Source organism: Acomys minous (genome assembly GCF_964271855.1).
Source record: "Acomys minous genome assembly, chromosome: 6".
Lineage (NCBI taxonomy): Eukaryota > Metazoa > Chordata > Mammalia > Rodentia > Muridae > Acomys > Acomys minous.
In genome coordinates, this window is record NC_140487.1 from 89,172,512 (window position 1) to 89,195,013 (window position 22,502).

The following is a 22,502-nucleotide window of genomic DNA, read 5'->3' on the forward strand; positions in this document are numbered from 1 at the left end:
TAGCCCCTAAAATATATTTTAAATTCAACTTAAGTCAGTACAGTTTTAAATTTTTTTCTAAGACATCCTCTATAGCCTTATCTGTGTGTTTTAATGAACTGTTCTCTGACAGTTCTAAGTGATACTTACTGTCATCTAAATTTGAAATAATTTATAATTAAAAAAATTTTAAAGGTAAACATGTTCAAACCTTAACATGTAAGTGTTAAATACTAGAACTATCAAGTTAATCAGAAATTGTGTTTTGTGGTCTATACATAATATTTGCAATTGTCCATAGTATCTGAAGTCCCTGTCCAAAAGTCTGTTGTGCTAGTATGTAATCAATATGTAGGTAATCTGCTTTCTTAAGCAGGAACTTTCATAAGTCAGTCGATGAGCAACACAAATTTTAAGCTTATTGTGTGTTCTCATTTTAGTCAGTAGATTAAATACTTTGAACCAGTAAGATAAAAAATGTTAGACATGCCTTTTTCCTGATTTTCTTCAAAGAACAAAAACATCCACATTGTTCTAATGAGTTGCAAGTGCACTCTTTTTCTTATGGTGTATCTTTGGTAATTAGCTACTGGATTCTACTCCAAAATATGCTCCAGGCAATTTGATTTGACCTAGTTACTAAAGCAATTTAATTAAAACATTCTAACCAAGTGACCATATTTTAATAAATACTTGATTATTCTATAGAAAAGTTAAGCTGTTGAAACTGATCAGTTAAAACAGAAGGTTCTTAGTTGTGTTAGACTTTTTAAATGTACTAATTTTTTTAAAGAATGTGTGTATGAAGCTATTATTAAATCATATGTAAAGAATAATAAACATTTAAAAATTTCATTAAATTATACCAGGTAGTTAATTACCTTTTTGCTTTTTAACAGTCAAAGTCATCATAAAATTAGAAATAAAAAGCATGCAGCCAGGCATAATGGTACAAGGCTATAGTCCCAGAACTTGGGATCAAGAGTTTAAGGCCATCCTTGTCTACATGGCAATTTTGAGCCAGCCTGAGCTACATGAGACATTGTCTCAAACAAACAAACAAACAAAAAAACAAAAAAAACAAAAAAAAAAAAAAACAGGGGAAGGGGAGGAGGAAAGCATATGAAACTGAAAATCAGCTTCTCTTCTTAGGCATATTATTAAAAGTCAACTTGATTCTAAGCATAGTGCTTTGTTCCTTACAATGTATGGTTAGCTTGTACCTGAAGAAGCAGCTTCCTCTTTCTGTATTATAATTGCCTTCTGTTGATTGTGCGTCAGTAGATACCACCTAAATGCTGCGCTTAAATGTTCTAACTAAAGAAAAAGACCATCAGAGACACTTTTCATTTCTTGTAAATAAGTTGAAACTTTCAGGATTCTGATCTGTTGCTTTGGAGAGTTGTTTGGACCAGATCACACCACATCTTATGTTTGGCATTGAAGTTCTTAGTCTCTGGCAGGTTTTCATGTTTTCTTAGTAAAGTGATAGAACACTAGGAGTTAGTTCTGTTTGGAAGCATCTTATTAAATATTCTTCTCTATGTAATGCAGAGAAGTAGAGAACAAAAAGTTAAAGATTATTTTGTGATAAGGCTACCAATGGCACCTTAACATTAATTTTATAAAACATTAGATATTCCTGTTATCAGTCTGTTACACTCTATCAGAACTAAGTTTTTATTTATTTATTTATTTGGAAAAGGTTATTTTACTGTCTTAATTCCCTTATTCAGATTCATAATTAGTTCCATGTGGGAAAAAAAACCAGTAGTCTCAAAACATGCTGCGTATGCCGTAAAAGCCACTTTCTTTTATAATCTAGACTCCTTTTTTTTTCTTTTCAAGGCAAGCTCTTTCTAACCTGGATGCAGAGATACAATGTCCAAAATTCTAGAACTTTATTCTTGTTTGGCTATTCTTCAGCAATGGACTATGCTGTCAGGCCTTTTTGGTGGTCCTATTAAAATTGTATTAACTGTTAGTATCTGTGGTTCTCATTTTACTAAAGTAAGTGCACGGTCTTGAGTTATTTCAATATGCGTATTCACAGTGTTTGTGCCACTGCAAATACATACAAAATATATATAGCAATTGCTCCTTTTCTCATTTTACATGTGCAATTATTTGTTTACATTTTAACTAGACTGTGTTAAGCTTTTATATTCACTTATAAAATATTTTAGGAGTACTGGATTGAAATTTAATAAATACAAAAGAGGTTTTATTGAAAATTATTTTCTTCAACTATGTATGGTCATGTAAATTATAAATCCTTAATGATAGTAGACTAAGGTTGTAGTGTTAGGATGTACAATGAAGTTGTGAATGTATTTCTTGAATTCGGGGAATCTTATTCCTTGAAGCAACCTTAGCACCTACTTGAATAACTGCAGTAAAATTTTACTGATGCTAAGAACCTTTTGAGTGAACAGACTCTACTCCCCTCTTATGTTGATCTAGCTTTTTGTGCTCTCTAACCTACTAACTGATCTGGAATAGTTACTCAGCTCTCTGTGCCTCAGTTTTTCATCTTTGAGATAGTGACATATTCCAGATTCCAGATATCTTTTATAGTTACATTAGTGCAGTTAAATTATTAAAAATACTTGAAACATAAAGCACTCACTTTTAAGATGAAGAAGAGAGGACAGCGGATGGGATGGGCAGGTTCAGGAGGACAGTTGGTGTGGATTCCTCAAGAGAAGTCTTTATCACCACTTGGTCCTTGGTTCTGACTGCTCCATCTACAAAACAGTGATAATTGTTCTCTTTGTAACTGAGTGTTGTATGAACTTCTTCTGCTTCAACTGCTTTTATTCTTTATGTCTGTATCTAAAAAGTTGGTTAAGACCATTTTCAAAGGCTGCCCCCTCCTGAGAAAGTGAGTTTCTTTTTCTTTTACCTTAAGATCCTGACATTATAAAGGAAATATTTAGTACTTAAGGTCTTCCTGCTGTGTGCTAAGCACCTGGTTATAGCTTGTATGGAGACTAGATAATTTGCATGTGGAATTTTTATCTGAGGAGATAAACATATTAAAGATGAAATAATAGGTGCTTCCGTTAGACTTTTCATCGTGACAGACATTAAAAAATAAAAGGAGTGATTTATGTTGGCTCACAGTTTCAGAAGTTTCAGTCCACTGTTACCTGGATCCCTTGTTTCTAAGGTTATGGGAAACAGAACATCATGATAGGGAGGGAGTCTGTTGCAGATCAAAACTTACCTCGTGGTGCCTGGGGAGCAGAGGGAGGCTGAATGGGACCAGGCAAAGCTCCCTTCAAAGACACCTCTTTGATGGCTTTTTTTCAAAAAGGCCTTACCTTTCATAATACCAGTACCTTTCAGAAATTTATTTAAAGTTTGATTCCATCACTGGATTAATTCATTGGAGAAGGCAGAACTCTCATGATTCATCTTTTCTGGACCTGAACTTTGAGTACTGTTTGTGTTTGAGGAGAAGCCGTCAGTACCTGAGTCTTTCTTTGGAGGGGCTCCAGGCCATAACAAAATTCTAATGGTAGATAATGTGGACAGAGGTTAGTGTTACCTGTATGGCTGACAGAAGGCTTTTTCAGGATGCCGTATTTTGACTGGGTCTCTAAAACTAAATATACTCCAAATGGAAAGAAAGGAAAGAATGAAGCTGCAGGGGGAAAGGCTCCCTTCATGCTTAAGTCACATCAAGTTCTATCTGTTGTCGATGTTATAGAGTGGTTGGCACTTGATAGGGTTTGTTGTTGTTGTTCTTGTTGTTGTGGTAATAGTGGTTTGTTTGTTTGGTTTGCTTTTCCCAGATATCTTTTCTCTATGTAGTCCTGGCTGTCCTGAAACTTACTCGGTAGACCGTGCTGGCCTTAAACTCACAGAGATTTGCCTGTCCCTGCCTCCTTAGTGCTGGGCTTAAAGGTGTGTGCTACCACTGCCTGGCTAGTCTTTTTTTTTTTTTTTAAATCATTTTTAAATGTTTGAGTAATTAGTAAGTGTAACATAAGTCAAGCACTAAGCAGTTGTTGGTTTCTGGTTTCTTCTTTTGAGCTAGGTTTTGTTTTTGTTTTTGGTCAGTGTGTCCGCAGTGAGATGCAGTAGTAGCTACATGCAGTGGACTAGTGTTTCTCTTCTGCCAGTTTGTAATGTCAGTAGTACTTTTCTATTACAGGAAAAAATATTGAAGCTGAGTTAACTGAATCAGCTTTGGTCATGAATTTATCTTTAAACAAATAACTCATGGCTAAGGAGGATAATGATGTTATTAATTTTGAAAGCTGGGGTGTAGTAGAATTCCTTTAGAGGTTTTAGGTAGGGGAATCACACCATCTTACTTACTATAGAATGGATTGCAGGAGGCAGAAGTGAGATCACTGAGGCAGCAGCGTTCTAGTCTAGCTGGGGGATGAGAGCGGCCTTGTTCTGGATGAAAAGCAGTGGATGGCCAACTTGGGGTTGGGGTGTGATGAGTCCTAGGTTTTTATATAAGTAGCAGAGTTAGTGGTCGTATTTTCTGAAATGACAGAAGACTATGTATGGAGATAGTTTCATTTGGGGTATGTTATCCTTATATTGACTATTACATACCTGAGTGGAAAAGTAAGACCGTCAATTGCCCAGATCTGTAGGTGCATTTTTATCAGCTGTGAAGTGGGGAGATTGCCTTCTATTCAGCACAGTTGCTGGGTGTGTGCTGGTGTAGACAGCATGTGGGATTGGATGGCTAGTTGAATCAATAAAGCAATAAATGAAGTTGACAATTTAAACCCAGTATCAACACCTTTTCAATAATCAGTACTGGCTTCATCAGTGATTTTTGTAGCCACGAGTAGTAGTGGCAAAATACTGTGTATCAACTATTATATTGTAATATAAGGGGGTCTCCATAGAAAAGATGTATTTTTAAAATGTTAGCTATTTTTGCTTTATAAATTGTTCAGTTATTGCCCTCTTCCATGTGATTTGCTTAAAAATTGTGAGTTTTATGAAATATATAGACTGTAGAAAAAACAGATTCTCTACAGTACCCTAGCCAGTGATTTGCCCTTGATGTATACTTAACACTGACACCAATGAACTAGCTCTTCAAAATGAGCTTGACATACTCAAGCACCCTGTGGTTTCCTTAGAGTAAAGTTATTTGGTTACTCAGTCCCTTTATACTAGTCTATGAGTCCAGTGCTGCTTGGACTTGAGGGTGAGTACTGAAATTGCTGATGCAGTTTTTAGGTTGTGTATTGTGGAGTAGTTTGGAGGTTAAGAGGAAGGGGCAATGGAAGAGTTGTGTGGTCAAAACTGACTGGGGCAGTGAAGGGCTTGAAGTCAACTGTTAGTTTTTAAGGGGCAGCAGCTTTATTAAAGAGTCTTAAACTATAACAATGTAAATTGGCGTTTTCTGTTTTAGTTAACTATTTGGTAGGATTTGTTTCACAATACGCTATTCTAAAAGTTAATATAAACAGTAATAAGGTTGTTGCCTAGTTGAAATGAGAGAATGGTATATTTTAATTTTCTTAATTACAAGTGAAATGGAGAGGCTTATCTTTTTTTAATTATTTTTTTTAATTTTATGTACATTGGTGTTTTGACTGCATATGTCTGTATAAGCGTGTCACATCCTCTGGAACAGAAGTTATAGGCAGTTGAGAGCTGCTGTGGGGGCACTGGGAATTGAATTTGGGTCTCCTGGAAGAACAGCCAGTGCTCTTAACTGCTGAGCCATCACTCCACCCTGGAGAGGCTTATTAATGGCATGGAAATAGCTGTTTTTTAATCCATGAAATGCTTAGAAGAGTATTTCGACATAGTGGATGTTATTTAAATGTCTGCTAAGTAAACCATTTAATAAGTTTTATTACATGTTGAATATATGCACCTATTTTACCCTTTAGAATTTCAGCTATAATTCAGACAGTAATGTTCAAAGATATATATTAAGTATTGCTTTAGAGAATATACAGTATTTTCCTCAAAATAAGTTGAATGAAAGAGAAATTATTTTTATTTTCAAATGTTTTTATGATTGATCCTCTGAAAACTACCACTGGTTTGGAGTGGTGCAGTGCTAGTGTGATACGTTAGGAGAAAACATATTTTTGAGGTTGGAAATAATAAAGTTCAACGCAGGTTTGCCACATAATAAAGCAGGACCCTTCCCTGCTCCTAAGATTGATCTGAACATGAAATGTGCAAAGTACCTGGATCAATTCCCTGGCACTCAATAAATGGGAGCTGCGGTCATTAGAGTTGCTCTTCTCTGCACCACCTGATACTTTATTGATGTCTTTAGCATTCTTAAGTGTCACACTGTATCATACATATTTGTTTCTGGGTGTAATTTTCTAGAGGGCTGTGACTTCCTGTAAGGCAAAGATATCACATCTTTATCTGTTTTTGTGACTTTCCTACAGGGCTTTACAAACTGTCAATGCAGTATTGTTTTTTTGCCACCACTTGGAGATAAATTTGAACTGTTGCCAATATTTAAAAGCTAGACTATGTATTTCACTTTTAAAACAAAAACAGTAATCAAAACTAGATCTCTTCACTTATTTTAAAGAACTAAAATGCTCTGGTGGTGCTGAGGCTCACAGTTTTTATGCTGTTGGCTGGTCTAGAGTGGTCTTGGATAGGACATGTTCATCAACTGATAATTCATAACAAATCAATACGTTTCCTCAAAAGTAACATGGGCCATTTTCCTGTCATGTTGCACTCAAATCTGTTACTTGTCTGGTAGTTCTAAACGTTGTCATTTGAGATTGCTGCAATGGTGTATGTAAAAGAGTCTATAACTTAGAAAATGTTTCATGAATGTTGGATAGATGAAGGAAAGAACTATATACACACGGAAGTATAGAAATAGAGAAGGGAAAGAATCATATACATACATAAGTATAGAAATACAGAAGGGTGCCAGGCGTGGTGGCGCACGCCTTTAATCCCAGCACTTGGGAGGCAGAGGCAGGCGGATCGCTGTGAGTTCAAGGCCAGCCTGGTCTACAAAGTGAGTCCAGGACAGCCAAGGCTACACAGAGAAACCCTGTCTCCAAAAACAAAAACAAAAAGGAGGGAGGGAGAGAGGGAGAGAGAGAGAGAGAGAGAGAGGGGGGGGGGTGTATCATCCTGAAATGCACAGGATTAGAAATGAAGCCCACTGCAGCTTGGTATTAAGAGTCGTGTGTTCCCACCGTCTCTTCTTTTACAATGTACGGCATAAAGAATGGGCTGTAATATGGAGGTGAGGAAGACTAGTGCTCAGGGTAACGTGGCTTTTACTGGATGCGGATGCCAGGCTGCCACAGTTTTCAAGGTTGGGCATACTTGAATTTACTCAGTACTGGCAAAGTGCAGTGAAACATGACTAAAATAAAATATGATCAAATGGACTTTGCATTTATTTTGGAATGCATGACAATATCTAGTCACTCGAGGAAAAACATACAAACAACACCCAACTGTGTTTGAAGACAAGATATCTTTGATCAGAATCTCTGAAATATCCCTTTGAGTTAGCTATCAGTATAATAAACTTTATTAATTTGTACATGACAGTAAGTTGGTATTTATGATTATTTAGTCTCACTGAAGTAAAACATGTCCCAAATCTATGCAGGAAAGAGTTTGCTAAGCAGGAGGACAGTACCAGTAACATTTCTTTGGTAGTGGGTGTGGTTAGGTTGGGGGGTAGGGAATGAGATGATTACAGAAAAAGCACATTTTCTGGTTTTAGTTTTCAGGGAGTTGTTACGGTGCAGTAAAATATAAAGTGCCTCTGTGTCCCTTAGAGTTCCCTTTGAATCCTCCTTCTGCTATTTAGTAGGCATTTGGGCCCTTAGTTTATTTTTTAAAGAAGGAATGAATGCATTGAACCAGGTAACGTATAGGTGTGTATGTAAAGCACCTGACCGAACCTTTGCATTTTGTAGTCTCTCTGCGTGCACCTGTACATTTTTATCAAGATTTCAACCCACCTTACACAGGAAATAACTAGGAATCTATTACCATCCTTTGTAGCACCTCCTCTTAAATTATCTTGCTTTACCCACTCCCACCTGTTGTTCCTTACTACAATACATGTACAAATATAAGCTCCATGAAGGCAAAGACTCTGTCATCGTCACTGTTATGGATTAATCTCTTCTTTACATTACATGTTCAATACACGCTTGTCGTCTGGCTGGACAACTGAGTGAATGCTCATGAATTATTAACACTCAAGTGAATGTGCCTGATAAAGCTGGAACTGAGTTCTCAGTTTGTAAGTCCAAGGGGAAGTTCTCTTTCCATTTGCTAGTAGTATCATATACTATCCCTAAAATATGCACACTAATTTACTGATTCACCGTGGTCACGCTAATATATGTCGTTTTTAGTTTTTAAGAATAATAAAGTGAGTATCAACTTTTTGTTTGGAGGTAGATTATTTTTTCAGAAAAGTCTATGTGGATAGGAATGTGCATATCAGTACAGGTGCTCCTGGAGACCAGAGACGTGGGGTCCTTTGAAGCTGGGGTTCTAGGCAGTTGTAGTTACCTGATATGGGTCCTGCAAGGGTAGTACATGCTCTTAACCACCAAGCTCTCTCCAGCTCCCTGTGGACAGAAGTTTGGGTATTAATTCTTTAGTGTCCCATCTATACTTTCTCCCATTTTCTTTCCTTTTTAAAAAATTTACCTATTAAAAAAACCCCATATGCATATTGTAAACAACTATTTACATATTTTTATTCCAACTACATTAAGTAGTTAATGGAATCTAAGAGACGTGCTCCCCAAACATCCTAGCATTTTCTTTGCTGTACTGAGGGCACGTGGGAAGAGGTTCCTGAGTAAGGTGGGGCACTCAGGCTGGTGGTGACTGCAGTGCCCTACAGCTTCCATGTCTTCTAAACCTGCCACATACATACGTTAAGGGTTCTGCCCTCTTTCCTGACCCCCAAATATATTTTGAATTATAACTCTGAAAAATAAGAACTGTCAGGAACACAACATTTTAATTATTGTAGTATCATGTAAATTACTCTATTCTCATTCTCAGGTAAACAGTTTTACAGTGAAGGAATTGCCAATAATTAGGGTCTATTTTAAATAGTGTAGCAGTTACCTAAGTTACACTTAAAAGAAACTTTTGTCATGTTGACTTTAATAATTATAGTATAGCTCTATAGTTATGATTTTTTCAAATATTTGTACTTTTAAATTATTCTTCAATTTCGGAGTACTAAATATTTCCCATTGATAGTTCTTATTAAAATGATTAAAACAATAAAAGTGTCACTTTGAAAAAATAATTTAACTATATGATTTGTACTTTCAGTAGACTATCTTATGTAACTCTATCCTTTGTGTTATCTCATTGTCACTAGAGGTTTTTCTTTATACTTTAAAAATTGAGTTTATCCTTAAAATACTTTCTTAAACCTAATTTTCCTGTATATTTATCAACCATATATTTAGATCAACGTAGGTTTTCTTTTTTTCTTTTTGCGCTATCATTTATTTTTAAAATGGCCAATCCCTGAAAATTTAACCATTATTTAAAATTCTGGATATAGTTGAAGTCAGGCTTCTATGTCTTATAAAGACAACATGGCAATGTCTCCATATACCTCTTCTGTCATATATACAGTTTAAAAAAAAGTTGTGATTTTCTTCTTTTATCTTATTAAATAAATTATATGGTCATTTTATATGGAGCTTCCATAGTTAGAGACGTAAAACAGCAATTTCTTGGTTCTATAGCATGCCATAGTTCAGAGCTGAGATTAGTGAAACCCCGTCGAGTTGTTAATACTTGAGGGCATCCCCAACTAGAAAAGTATGTGAATTTAGGCATGGGAGGAAGGAAGGATCTGCTTTAAATTTAGTGTAGGGTCACTGCATCTTAATGATAGATTAAACAAGGGAGGCAGAAGAATGAATAGGGGTATGCTGTGTGTAGCACTAATACCAGAAGTCCATGGTTTGTGGCAGTTTTTTATGTCTTTTCCCATATGGTTTTTGAATAGAACAGGTTATGGCAGGGATGAGCTAAGGAATAGCTTTGTTAATGAATAAATAGGAGTAATCTTTTTTTTTTTTTTTAAACAGGAGACTTCAGAGAGTTTATTTAGAATGTGTACTTATTTAATGAATCATGTCGTTAATTTTTCCCCCATCTTAATAATACATTAACTGATAATGCTAGGGTGTTTCTAGTATTTTCTTTCTAAATAAGCTGTATCTCCATTTTAGAACCAGCCTTAAAACCTAGTGAAACCCTTGGGTTAGGATTTTAGCTGCCTTAATTAAAAGCCACTTAAATAGAGCTTCTGAACATTGGCAGCCTCATTCCTTAGAGTTTGGTGTGTATTAGGCTTTCATTTATAGTGCCATTCAGTGGGTGTTTGGAGGCAGTTTCCAGCTCTGTTTCATTCAGTCAAAGTTAACTAGGTGTGTAATTTTGTGCTTATCCTTTTGTAACTTTGCTCTTGGCCAACACAGCTACTTTTCTGAAGATGGTCTCTTTTCTCTTTCACCTACATCTCCCTTAGAATAACAGTGAAATCTGATCATGGAAAGTGGTAAGTTAGAATTTTAAAATCTAATCAAATGTACTATTAAATACCATGGATCTCTTCTTTGCAGAAACTTAGTTCCCCATTCTTAAGGGAGAGATTAAGTATGTTGTCTCCGGTGCCCAAGTTAAGCAGAGTCAAGGGAAATGCAACTCTTCTGACTCCACAGCTCCAAATGCAAACACTGCTCTGGTTGTTCCCAAACTTTCTTCTTGATGTGGATGACTTGAATGGTTTATTTTCACTTGACGAACCACACCCCCAGGCCACGTTAGTATTCATGGCAGACCCTAACACTAAGTCCTTTTGTTGCTTTTGTTATTTGCATGTTTTTGTTAACAAGAAAAGATAAAATTATTAGAGACCTGATTATAGACTGCAGTTCTGTTACTGATGGTTCCCACCACTTTTTTCACGTCTCAGAGAAAGCAAAGGCTGCATGGGTAGCAGAATGCAGCAAAGCAAATATAAACATCATGGTTCAGTGTGACACTGCCAGAGTAGGGAGGATTGATAGGGTTTTGTTTGCTTGTTTTGTTTCTTATTCCCACATTACAAAATGGTTACTTGCCAAAAATATCAATATTTAAAATTTTGAAATGTTTATTCAACTGTCCTCTTTAGTTAAGAGTATTTGAAAACTGCTTTATCATTGTAACTTAGGCATTAATTAAATGAAGGATATTTAAGCAAGTAGATTAATTTGCTTGTGTGTATTTGTAGCATAAGTATATGAATTAATTCACCTGAAGTAAAATTTCAATTCTAGGGGGGGAAAACAAAAATGATATGCACAGAAGCTTAAAAGCATTGCCCACATCCTCTTTTGCAGAGATATAGTTTCATTTTAGAACTCATAGGAGTTGCAGATACAACAAAGCTGTATCTAGAAATAAGAATTTTACCTATCCAACTCATAAGTATAAATTAGAAGTTGGCAAGAGTGTCCATTGGTTGATAGAGAAAGAGAAAACTGGAATGACAAGGTAGAACAGGCTGATGTACCAAACATAGCAGCGCTGTGGTGGGAGTCTCATCATGTTCTTTCACTTTAGTTGAATTCTTTGAAGGAGGCTCGGAAGGCATTGGTCAGTGAGGATGGAGGAGTGTTTACTGACAGTCATATGACAAAGCTTATTTATCGTGTTAGTATTCCTTTCTTCTTCTTCTTCTTCTGTGTGTGTGTTTCTGTCTGTTGCTCTTTCTTTCCTGTTATTTGTGACCCCAGGAATTGCACTCATACGGTGGAAGCAGCATTCAGTTATGTAACAGTACCCAGATGCTATTTGCTCTGGCAGTTATTTTTCCTGTACAACAGGTAAAAGTACAACAGTTGGCATCCAGCAACTGTACTTTATTGCTTGTTCAGAACAACAGCTGTAGAAACGGTTTCCTTGCTTTTGTTGTGGAGACTGCCTGTAGTTGGCCCTCTCACTTGTCACTGCTCAATGGCCACTGTTCACCGTAAGTTGAATGGTCTCACAGAATAGACTAGTAAATGTGCCTCTATGTGGCGGTACATGCCCATAAGCTCAGCACTCAAAGAGGCTGAGACAGGTGAGTCCCAGGCCAGACTGAATTAGGTAATGAGATCCTGTCTTGAAGAAGAAGAAAGAAGTTCCTTACTTACAACTTACAACTGTAAAAGTGTCAGGTGGAAAGACTTTTAAAGATAATTTACCATAACTTTTATATTATAGACAAAATTCAGGTTAGGAAATTTGCTATAATTATGAAAGGTTCTAAACCCTGCTGTTTTATAGAGTTCATTTGACTCAATAGTCACCATTTCCTAAGTGTAGGAAGCTTGAAATGATCACTTTATCTGAGTTTCAGTTTCTGTTTTTCTAAAATAAAGATAACAATACAGGTAAAAGTTATTGTGGGAAAAATACATTAATATAAACTAGGAACTACTTCATTGAGGACTCTCCCACTTCTGTATTCAGCATCGCCCAGACCATTAGTAGGACAACTGAAATAAAAACCCAGGTTGTTCTGGTACAACTGTCTTTACTTTTAATAGAAATTTCCTCATTACAGATGAAAAAGAAAGTATATAGATATGTAATTGAGTCATAAGCCCATGAAATAGAAAGAAGAAAGTTAAATGTTTTTGTCTATCTTTCTCTTTTTCTACCAATGATATTGTACGTATATGTATGTACATATATACATGTATTTAAGCAAAAATGAACATTACTTTGTAACTTTGTTGTTTTCTTTTTTCATGGCACTGGGGATTAACCTGGGGCATTGTGCATAATAGCCAAGCACTCTACAACTGAGCTGTTCCTCAGTCTCTAGTTTTAAAAAAATGGTAGCATCTATTAATTATACACAATGAGTTTTATTGTGACATTTTCATACATTTGTATAATGTATTGCCGTCCTATTCATTCCCTGCTCGCTCCTTTTGTCCTTAGTGACTTTCTCCCTTTCCCATTAAGCTCGCTCTTCTTTCCAGCTAGTCCCTCATCTATTTTCCTATCTTGTTTTTTATTTTGTTCTTTTAAACCCATTGCATTTCATTAGGGTTGTTTGTAGGAACAAGTGTTTTATAGCAGTGGCTGCCCCACAGAAGAAACTGTCTGAGGGAAGGGTGGCACCCTTTTCCCTCTCCCTTCCATGACAATGTGTGTTGTTAGTCCCAACTTGAGCTCTTGTATGGGTAGTCATAGTGCTGTGAGTGCAAGAGTGCTGTAGCTCTGTCGTGTGCAGAAATCAGGCTTGTTTTCTGAGCTTTAGAGGAGATGGTGTAGATATTCTGTTTATGGCCATAGCCCCTAGTTTTCAGCATCTTACAAAATTAGTACTACTATCTACTACTATCAGGAAGTAGCTTTTCCCCCTGTAAAGGGTCAAATAATAAATATTAAAAAGTTTTCAATGTACAGTCTGTTGGATGTGCTCCACTCTGCTAACATGGTTAGTACAAAAGCACCAAAGACCATCTGGAAACAAATAGAATTGGTGACGATCTAGTGTAACTTGCTGGCAGAAAAGGACAATAGGCTTACTGGCCTTTAGAATGCACTTGGCATGCCCTGCTTTACCATAATAAAAGTGTGGTCTTTGAATGCTGTGGAGGCTTTCTCTCTTACTTCAGGTGGGCTTTAACTCAGCAGTAAAGGTGCTGGAATCTCAAAGTGTTCACTGAGTGAGTGGCTCCCAAGTTCTTGTCTTGTGAATTCAAAGAATAAATTTTTTATTTGAATAGAATAGTGTATTTTATTTGAATAGAAAAGGCTAGGCTTTGAATAGAAAGCCAAGTCTTAGACGTTTCACTATAGGAAGCTTTAGTGAGAAGGAAGGCAGAGTTCCTATAAGGCAGCAGCAGGTCCATCAAGCTGCTATATAGCTTTGCAGATTTATTGCCTGGTTAGTGTGAAGCATGGGGAGGTGGACAGCCCAGTTGGCTCATCCACCAGGAATTCAGGTGCTCTTTGGGGTCAAGAGCTCCTGTAGTTTCCAGGAAAGAAAACAGGAAACAGAACTCCCTTAAGACACTCCAGACCTCTGATAGGGACCAAGGACATTTCTGGCATCCTCATTCTAAAACTGCCTGGCCATTTGCTCTCTCCTCCCTTAGCATGGCCACTTTTAGTGTTGCGTATTTCATTTATTTAACTATGGTACTGCTGGATATTAGATAGTATCATTTTGTGTATTACTGACAGGGCTACAGTGAATATGCTTGTAGCTAAATATTTGCTACTATGTATCCTATATTTGAGATTAACTACTGCATTGCTTCTGAAATATCTTGTTTACCCAATGAAATCCAAACTTAAAGTCAAAACATCTCTGAGTTGGAAGTGTTTCTGGTTCATGAATAATCATGTCTTGTCTTTCTTTTTTGTTGTCCTCTCTTATTTTAGAGAATCTGACCTAGAGCTTTGTCCATGCTGAACACATGTTCCACCACTTGTAGACTAGTATATAAATTGAATTAGTGGGAATAATATAAATTGGGCTTTATTGAACGAATGTTGTCTTATATGAGACTCTAAGAAATGTTCGTATATTATGGCAATTATTTTTGGGTCTTACTTATTAATTGACATTTTCCTGCCTGATGGTGCAAACTCATTAATTTACTTAATTTTATGTGAGGGGAAAATTTAAGAGCATTGTATCTTTATTCACTACGGGCAGTAAACCAACTCTTTTCTTCCATGATATTTATTAGTTTATCATGAGCTCACTATGACAAAAACATAGAAGAAAATATGACTTTTTACAATGTTAGAATATATTGAGAGATTGTAAATTTACAAGGCTCAAGTATTTCAGCGACATCAATTTGCCATCTAATCACACCTAACCTGTTAACTCAAATAAAATTTTGGGATTTCTAGAAATTTATTTGTTCTTAAAAGGGAGAGGTCCCCTTAAGCATAGACTGTAAAAATTTTAAAAATCAGCTAGCTAAAGAAGTGTGTCTGTCTGGGGCAGTGTGTGTATAAAATTTCTACATCTTAAGTGTCAGACTGGAAAGAGTTATCTGTAGGGCTGGTTACTACTCACCATGCAAGCCCCCAGAGTGTTCAGCACACTGGGATGCACAGGGCCCTGGAATATGCATCTCTAATTTTTCTGACATCACTACTGCTTTAAGGACTGCTGTTGTAGTAAAATCATTGACTTCTTCTATTTATTAGATCATTATTTGCAACTTTACAATTTCTCTAAAATTTTCCTTTATCCACCACTAAGTTAATATTTAGCCGTTTAAAAACATTTTTGATGTTCAGCCTATTATCTCATCTATCACAGACTTTCATATCTCTTTCAAATTATGTTTTGAGAGCTGGTGATGTAGCTCAGTTTGTAAAGTGATAGCATAACATATATGAAGTCATGAATTAGTGTTTCCTTAGCACCACTTCAGCCTGGTGCAGTGGTGTGTGCCCGGTAACGGAGGCAGGAGGGTCAGAGTGCTTGAAGTCATCCTGCTCTGCACAGTGAATTCAAGTCCAGTTAGAGAAACCAAAAGTTAAGAAAATATAGACTTAACTTTTAAGTAGGATATAAGCTTTTTACTTAAATCCACAACTTAGATTAGTTTGCTTTAAATATGGTGTAGCTTTTGCAATTTTTATAGTATTTTTATTCTCATCAAAGTTTCAGTATAGTTATGAGTTTTCTAGTGGAAATGCTTAATCTTACTTTTAGTAGGTTTTCATGATGGCCACATTCCATTTACAATTGTATGTTATTGAGCTAGATTCTATACTTGATTCACTTTATTATCACCATCCCAATAAACGTGTAAAATGCTGGCTGCCCTGTCTCTATAGGGAAGAAGCAAAATACATTTTCTAAGTGTGGTGAAAACAGAATGAAGGTGCAATTGTGAGAATCAAAAATTCATTTAGAATCAAAAGATGTTAAAGTGCAGGATACAGTTGGTTCAGATCCTGCTTGAAAAGCACTTGAATTTTATAGGCCTCTGCATTGTTTTCTGGAAAGATGGTATTTGAGAAAAAGAAATTCTTGAGTTACTGTTTTTATGAGGAGAAAATTGCTTGGTCTTTTAATGGTTAATGAGAAGAAGTAATAGTTAAACACTTGGAGCATTGATTTCTGATTTGAATTCTCTCACACAGGCCAGCCCTGGGGGAAGGGGAAAGCTTGCTAATTAACATTTGATTACTGATGCCACCTTCTCATTCCCCTTGCACCATCCGGTTTCAGACGTTTCCCCCCTGCCCCCCCCCCCCCCCCCCCCTGTTCAGGGAGGATTTTTATTCGGGTCCAACTTGCATCTTAGAAAAACAAATCCATGTACAACTGCAGTGCATGTACAATATGTTAAAAAGAAGAAAAGGAAAGGCATTAAATATGTGTTCAAAGTATGTGTTCTGAATCAGAAATGGTTCAGAACAAGCCATTCAGAGCACCAGGGATTGCCAGGAAACTGGAACTCAGCCTGGTCTGTGTGCCTTGTTTTGATTTAAACAGAACATTGCAAATACTTACTTGTTCCACCCAGTTGCAGCTCATAGTTTGATATATTTCAAATTTGGATAAGCTGAGGTCTAATCTATCCAGAGGCCTTTTTTTCCTTGTTAGGGTGGCGGGAAAATCACAATGATGCCTGTTGTTTCACGATACTTTCTAAAAGACAATGTGCACTGGTACCATAAAGCAGAAAACCCAGAACCAGCTAAAAGCTATTTTGAACTCCTATCAGTTAGATATATTTTCCTACATTAAAATGTTTAATGAATACAAACTAATGGGCCCAATTTCAATGATTCTAAAACATTGTAACTGTTAACACATAGATAGCAATGTTCTGGCCAGAATCTCACTGATGACACAGTTGGCGGAACTGTTACTTCAGAAACCACTGTGACAGGCATTATTTTAACAGTAGATTTTATGAGGGGAAATATTAATTATGTTTTTATTAAGGTATAAGAAAAGGATAGACTCAGAAATGTATTTATCCAAGAAAAACTTGATTTTAAATGCTTTTATATCTTTCTCACCTGAAATTATTTTCATTTTTCTCTTTGGTGTCTGATATATACACTCTACTGCTATTAATTTAGAAAATTAAGACTAGAGCCTTAATGTTTGTAAACTCCCTCATTATGTCTTTGTTTAGCTTATATTTAGCTCTTCTTTTTTGCACCCAGGATTAAATCATAGGATTTTATAGCATTGAAAAGCAAAAATGATGTTGCTTTATTCTCTTCTAAGGCTGAGTGTACTCAGTATCAGAAAGGCTCTACCCATTCGCCCACAAGTAATAGCTATGGCATTAGAGTTAGAACGCTGGCTCTGCTTCTTTTATACCACAGCTCATACCCAGGCGGCATTTAATATTACCTGAGAAAAGTTTTGACAGTTTCATCAGTATTTTTAGGCTTTATAGACCTTTAGTTTGCATTGGGAATAACTAAGAACACTTCCTTTGAGTTTAAGCTTACTTGAATCTAAATTTTAAAATTTACCATTTCGTTGGGTAACTTTCCTAAGAATTTTTCCTTTACGAAATTACAATGAAATTTTACTCAAAGAGAAGTTGTTAGAAATTTTAAGTGAATTTAAAGCGAAGCTGGGGAAAGATGAGTTCCTATGACTTTACTGAGCATGCCATGGTAAAGTGATTCTTCCGCCTATGCTGTTTAATATTAAAACACCCACAAATATTAGAGAACTATGAATTTTGAAATAGAGATAATTAACGTTTTAAAATTTAGTTGTTGTATGTAGATACACATCAGCAATGAATGTAACTAATAAATCAGAACTATATTCTGCCCTTTTTCAAGTCATTCTGGGGTGTGTGTGTGTGTGTGTGTGTGTGTGTGTGTGTGTGTGTGTGTGTAATGTGTACGTGTACTCATATATTTGTATCTGAAGCTGAAGAAAAATTGTCTAAGAAAAATCTAGAAAGCAAACTCCAGAAAAAAGAATTGTGTTAGTCTAGAACTCTAATTCAAATATAGTATGTTTAGCTGGCAACCAAAGTATTTATTACATTCCTTCAGAACTAAATGAAACATTTGCATGGGTTAACAACCTAAAATCTCATACATTTAGAGCTTAACAGAAAGCAAGATTGAAAAGATTCTGAAGGTTCAGCGTGATTTTGAGTCAGTGCTTATCAATGAAAATGTGCAAGATCCCTATCCCCCCAAAAAAGTCCCTTAGGAAATTGTATCCAGTGAAAGTGTCACAGGTTCTTACTTAACTGGAATTTCACAGTCTCTAAAGATGAAACTGCATCAGAAATGGGACTGTAGTATCAGCTGAGCATGCCAGCTGCAGTAGGCCAGCCTCTGTTCATCCTGCCTTTCTCAGATGCTCACAGCTGTTCCCTTTCTCCTCTCTTCATGCTTCTCACTCGATCTCTTTTCTGCTTTTCCCCTCCACTTTCTTTTCCTGTTCTCTGCATCATCTCTATCCCCTACTCGTTTGCCCTGCCTCCCCCTGCTTCCCTTTAGTCTCCCTCCTCCTGTAGGAGAGCTATGTGTCCTTTTTTATAGGAACTGCAAATTCATCTGCATCATCTTATACACAACTGTGTTTTTGTCATTCAAGTTCCTCAAAGACTACTTAAAAAAAAACTTCACATTTGCTTTGTGTACTTTTAAATTTTTCTCTCACTAACCAATTGTGATGTAAAATGTTAATTCAGTAACTCATCAGTAAAGGTGATGGAATTTTTATCTCTTTCATTAAACTCATTATTTTGGTGATTCTGTTACTACTTTGCTTTATAATGGTGAAAGTCTGCCTGTGGTTACAGCATAGGCTTAACTTTGAAAAGCCAACTTGTTTTCACTAAATTGCTGTTTAGTGATTGATTTGGCATAATATTTCTTTTGTCATAATCTCAGTACTTTATGAATTAATTTAGCCTTTGCATTGGGACAATCAAACGTTAGCTTAATATGCTTTACATGGTGCTCTCGCAGCTGAGTTCTTTCTGCATTAACTAGTTTATTCTGTGACAAGTTGCTTAACAGATGTCATTCTGGGAAGGACAATGAAGCCAAATGCTTGTGCAATGGCTAACATTACTCTAACTTTGATCACTTTTGTTCAGCACATCAGTCTGGCATTGTGCTTTATACCAACACAGCACTATAGCCAGAACATGCTTTCCAGGCTTACAATAGCAGAGGAATGCCATTCAACTCAGTTCAGTTATATATAAATTAATGAAACAAAAAAATACTGTTCATTTCATAATATCACTCATTATACTTTAGAATTAAAGTAGAATTTAAGGAATTTAACTCCAAAGTTATTTGTTTATGCACCCATCATGTTTGTCCAAGTTTCCAACACTGGAGTAACCTCCCCACCTTCCAAACGCATGCGTGTGCAGGCACGCACGCACGCACGCACGCACTCACTCATACACACACACTCACTCACTCAGTTTTTCTGATTGTGGTAAAAAATAACTGATGATCTCTGGTGTATCTTGGCACTCAAATGTAAGTTTAAGGGAAGATTTTTTTTTTCTTGAAGTGTAAGGATTCCTCACACATTCCTTTCTGCCTTTTCTTTTATGAATATAATGCTTTGGATTGCTGAAGCACCTTTGTCTCTCAGAGCACTAATGGTTAACTGTGATGAAATAGACTCAACTAGTGAGCACTTCAAGGCTGGCCAGTTGCCTTTGGCTAAGTTGTTGGACTGGTAAGGACTGATCAAAATTTCCAAAGTTGATGTGATGACTATGCAGAATACTGCATGGTAGCCTGAGCATTGCTAAGACACTCTGGAAAAAAGCTGCTTGTTGAAATTGAGTGGGGGATAAAGCCGTATCCCAAGCTCCTCAAATCTCACCCCCCAAAGGTGTACATTAGAGATAAAAGTAGATTGAGTTCCATGTTTTGTTGCCTTAGTGTGTGCATATCTCTGTTTCACTGTAAAGATAACTTCGATATGTTTGTGTATAATAAGGAATAATAAGAAAGCAAAATGTTGTAACTGGACAGCATGGTACTTAGGGTTCTACATCTTAGAAGCATGAGTTAGTGCTGCTTGTGGAGCAGCCATATTAAAACTTAACTATAGAAGAAGATACATGTCACATCTCAAAATTAATCCAAATGTTAGAGTACACTAAACTGGAGAACTAGTTAAAATGGGCTACCTCTTCATTATTACAATTAACTATTTTAATTGTAAATGAAGAATGAAATAGAATTTCTGTATGTTTTTTAGGAGGGAAAACCCTAAGAAATTAAAGAAAGGTATGGCTCCCTGTGGGTGGGCTGGGGTGTGGGTTGGTGCCTTTGCAGAGTTCTGCATGTTCTAAGCTGGCTCTTCACTGTTCTGCCTTACAGTGGGGCACTGGATATGATCTTTCTTAAGTCGCTGGATAGCAGATAATTGAACTCTACACAACCTTGTTATTTGACTTGACTTTTCTCTTTTTAAAGTAAAGGGTATAAAGTTGCACACTTCAACCAAGATTCATCTCTTTCTGGAAACTTGACATTTACTTTTGGTTGAATTACTAAGTTTTAAAATTAAATTACTTATAAACGTGTGTAAATGTAGTCAGCTCTCAATGAGCCATTACCTCAAGTTTCTTAACTGAAGAGATACTTGAAGTTAGCCAGTGATCAACAACAGTCATGCTGAGTCTGCAGAGACAACTCAGTGCTTAAGCGTATATGCTATTCCTGAAGAAAAGCTGAGTTCAGTTCTTAGCACCCACGTGGGGTAGAGGGTGGTGGTGGTGGCTGACAACCACCTGTGACTCCGGCTCCTGAGTGTGCCCATGAACATTTCTATATACCTGTACAAACAGGCGCACACTGAAAACATCAGTCTTGAGAGGAAGTTACTACCTGAAATAATATTTCACGTAGCCTTCACTGGAATTCTGCTCTTAAATTTATGGTATTTTTTAACTTTTGTAATTTTTAAAAAACTTGTATTATCTCTAACTTATTGTTTTAAAGCTAAGAGAAAATATGAATTAGTGTTTTGTCTTAAATAAATGAATTAAAGCTGTCATTATAAAATAATGTCAAAATCCTGTTTTAATTCTATTGCTTCCTTTTTATAGGTAAAGAGAAATGTGTATGACCTTACAAGCATACCTGTTCGACATCAGTTATGGGAAGGCTGGCCGCCATCGGCTACTGATGACTCAGTAAGTTATAACCATTTTACAGCCTTCTTTTGCACTATAATTGATTTTTATAAGTAGAATCAAATACTTTGAGTTTTCCATTAGCAGAACTTTTTATTTACATCAAGCCATGTCAGTTTAAAAAAAAAATTGGATCAATTGGAACACATTTGCAGAACAAATGTCCATAAGCTGAGCACATTAACATTATGTTGTAATTGTATATATCAGTGTCAGCACTTGACTTAAACTTTTGCTGAGGAGAACATATTGGGTTATTATTAATAAGATGTTCAAAGTAAAGAAAAATTTCCCAAGTTATAGATATTTAAAAATTAAACTGAAAACATATATGTGTGTGTGTATCAGTGGTCTGGTAGTTTAAAAATGATTATATTTTACAGTTCATATAAATATCCTTAAATAGTCACTACCATAAAAAAAATCAAGAAAATATTAGCTTGTCATCTTTCAATAATAATGATTTATAAATACTTTATTATATATAAATTATCTCTATCTCTATTTCCCCAATAATTAACTCTTTTTCAAAAGAATAACTTTTAAAAAAAGATTTATTTATTCATTATTATGTATACAGTGCTCTGCCTGCATGTACACCTGCAGGCCAGAAGAGGGCATCAGATCACATTAGAGATGGTTGTGAGTCACCGTGTGATTGCTGGGAATTGAACTCAGGACCTCTGCAAGAGCAGGCCACGCTCTTAACCACTGAGCCATCTCTCCAGCCCCAAAAGAATAACTTTTATCCTCTTAAGAATCCCACTGACTTGAAGTTTTGGCCCTTCTTCCCATATTTACTTACTTATCTGTTCTTAACAGCTAACTATCTTGTTTTGGGATTGGTTTTGTTGTTGTACGTTTGAAATGTTTTTATTTCTTTCTTTGAGAATTTTATACAGTATATTGGCATCTGCTTTGTGAGTGCTAACTATCTCTGAACATGAGGCCTGTACTGGTGTGTGGCTGATAAACCCATTATCACTCCGTTGAAGAAAACTGATTTTTCCTCTCCGAGCAGCTCTTGATTGCAAATAACTTCTTAGCTAGAGGTGGGAGTTTGTGCCCACTTTGCTTCATAGAAATGGGATTTTGTCTGACTTAAATTTACCTGCCAAGTAGTACTCCAGTCTCTGTGTGCTGGCGTGTGCATCCACCCTCTTGTATCTGTGACTGTTGCTTTGAGGCCGCCTGCCATTTGGGGCTGATGGAATCGTTGCACCCCCTCCTCTCCATAGATTCCTGAGCCTTGAGGATAGGGGTGTGATAAAGGCATCCGCTTTAGGGCCAGGTGCTCGGAAGTCTCTCATTCTCTGCACATTGTCCAGTTGT

General features: G+C 36.4%; 1 protein-coding gene across 1 annotated transcript in view; it reads left to right on the forward strand.

Annotated features, from left to right (window-relative positions):
- Positions 1-22,502, forward strand: part of FAF1 (Fas associated factor 1) — a 303,539-nt gene that overhangs the window by 110,414 nt on the left and 170,623 nt on the right. Inside the window, exon 8 of the mRNA XM_084787058.1 lies at positions 21,084-21,170. Within this exon, the coding sequence (XP_084643184.1) occupies positions 21,084-21,170 (87 nt within the window). The remainder of the gene's footprint in view (positions 1-21,083; positions 21,171-22,502) is intronic.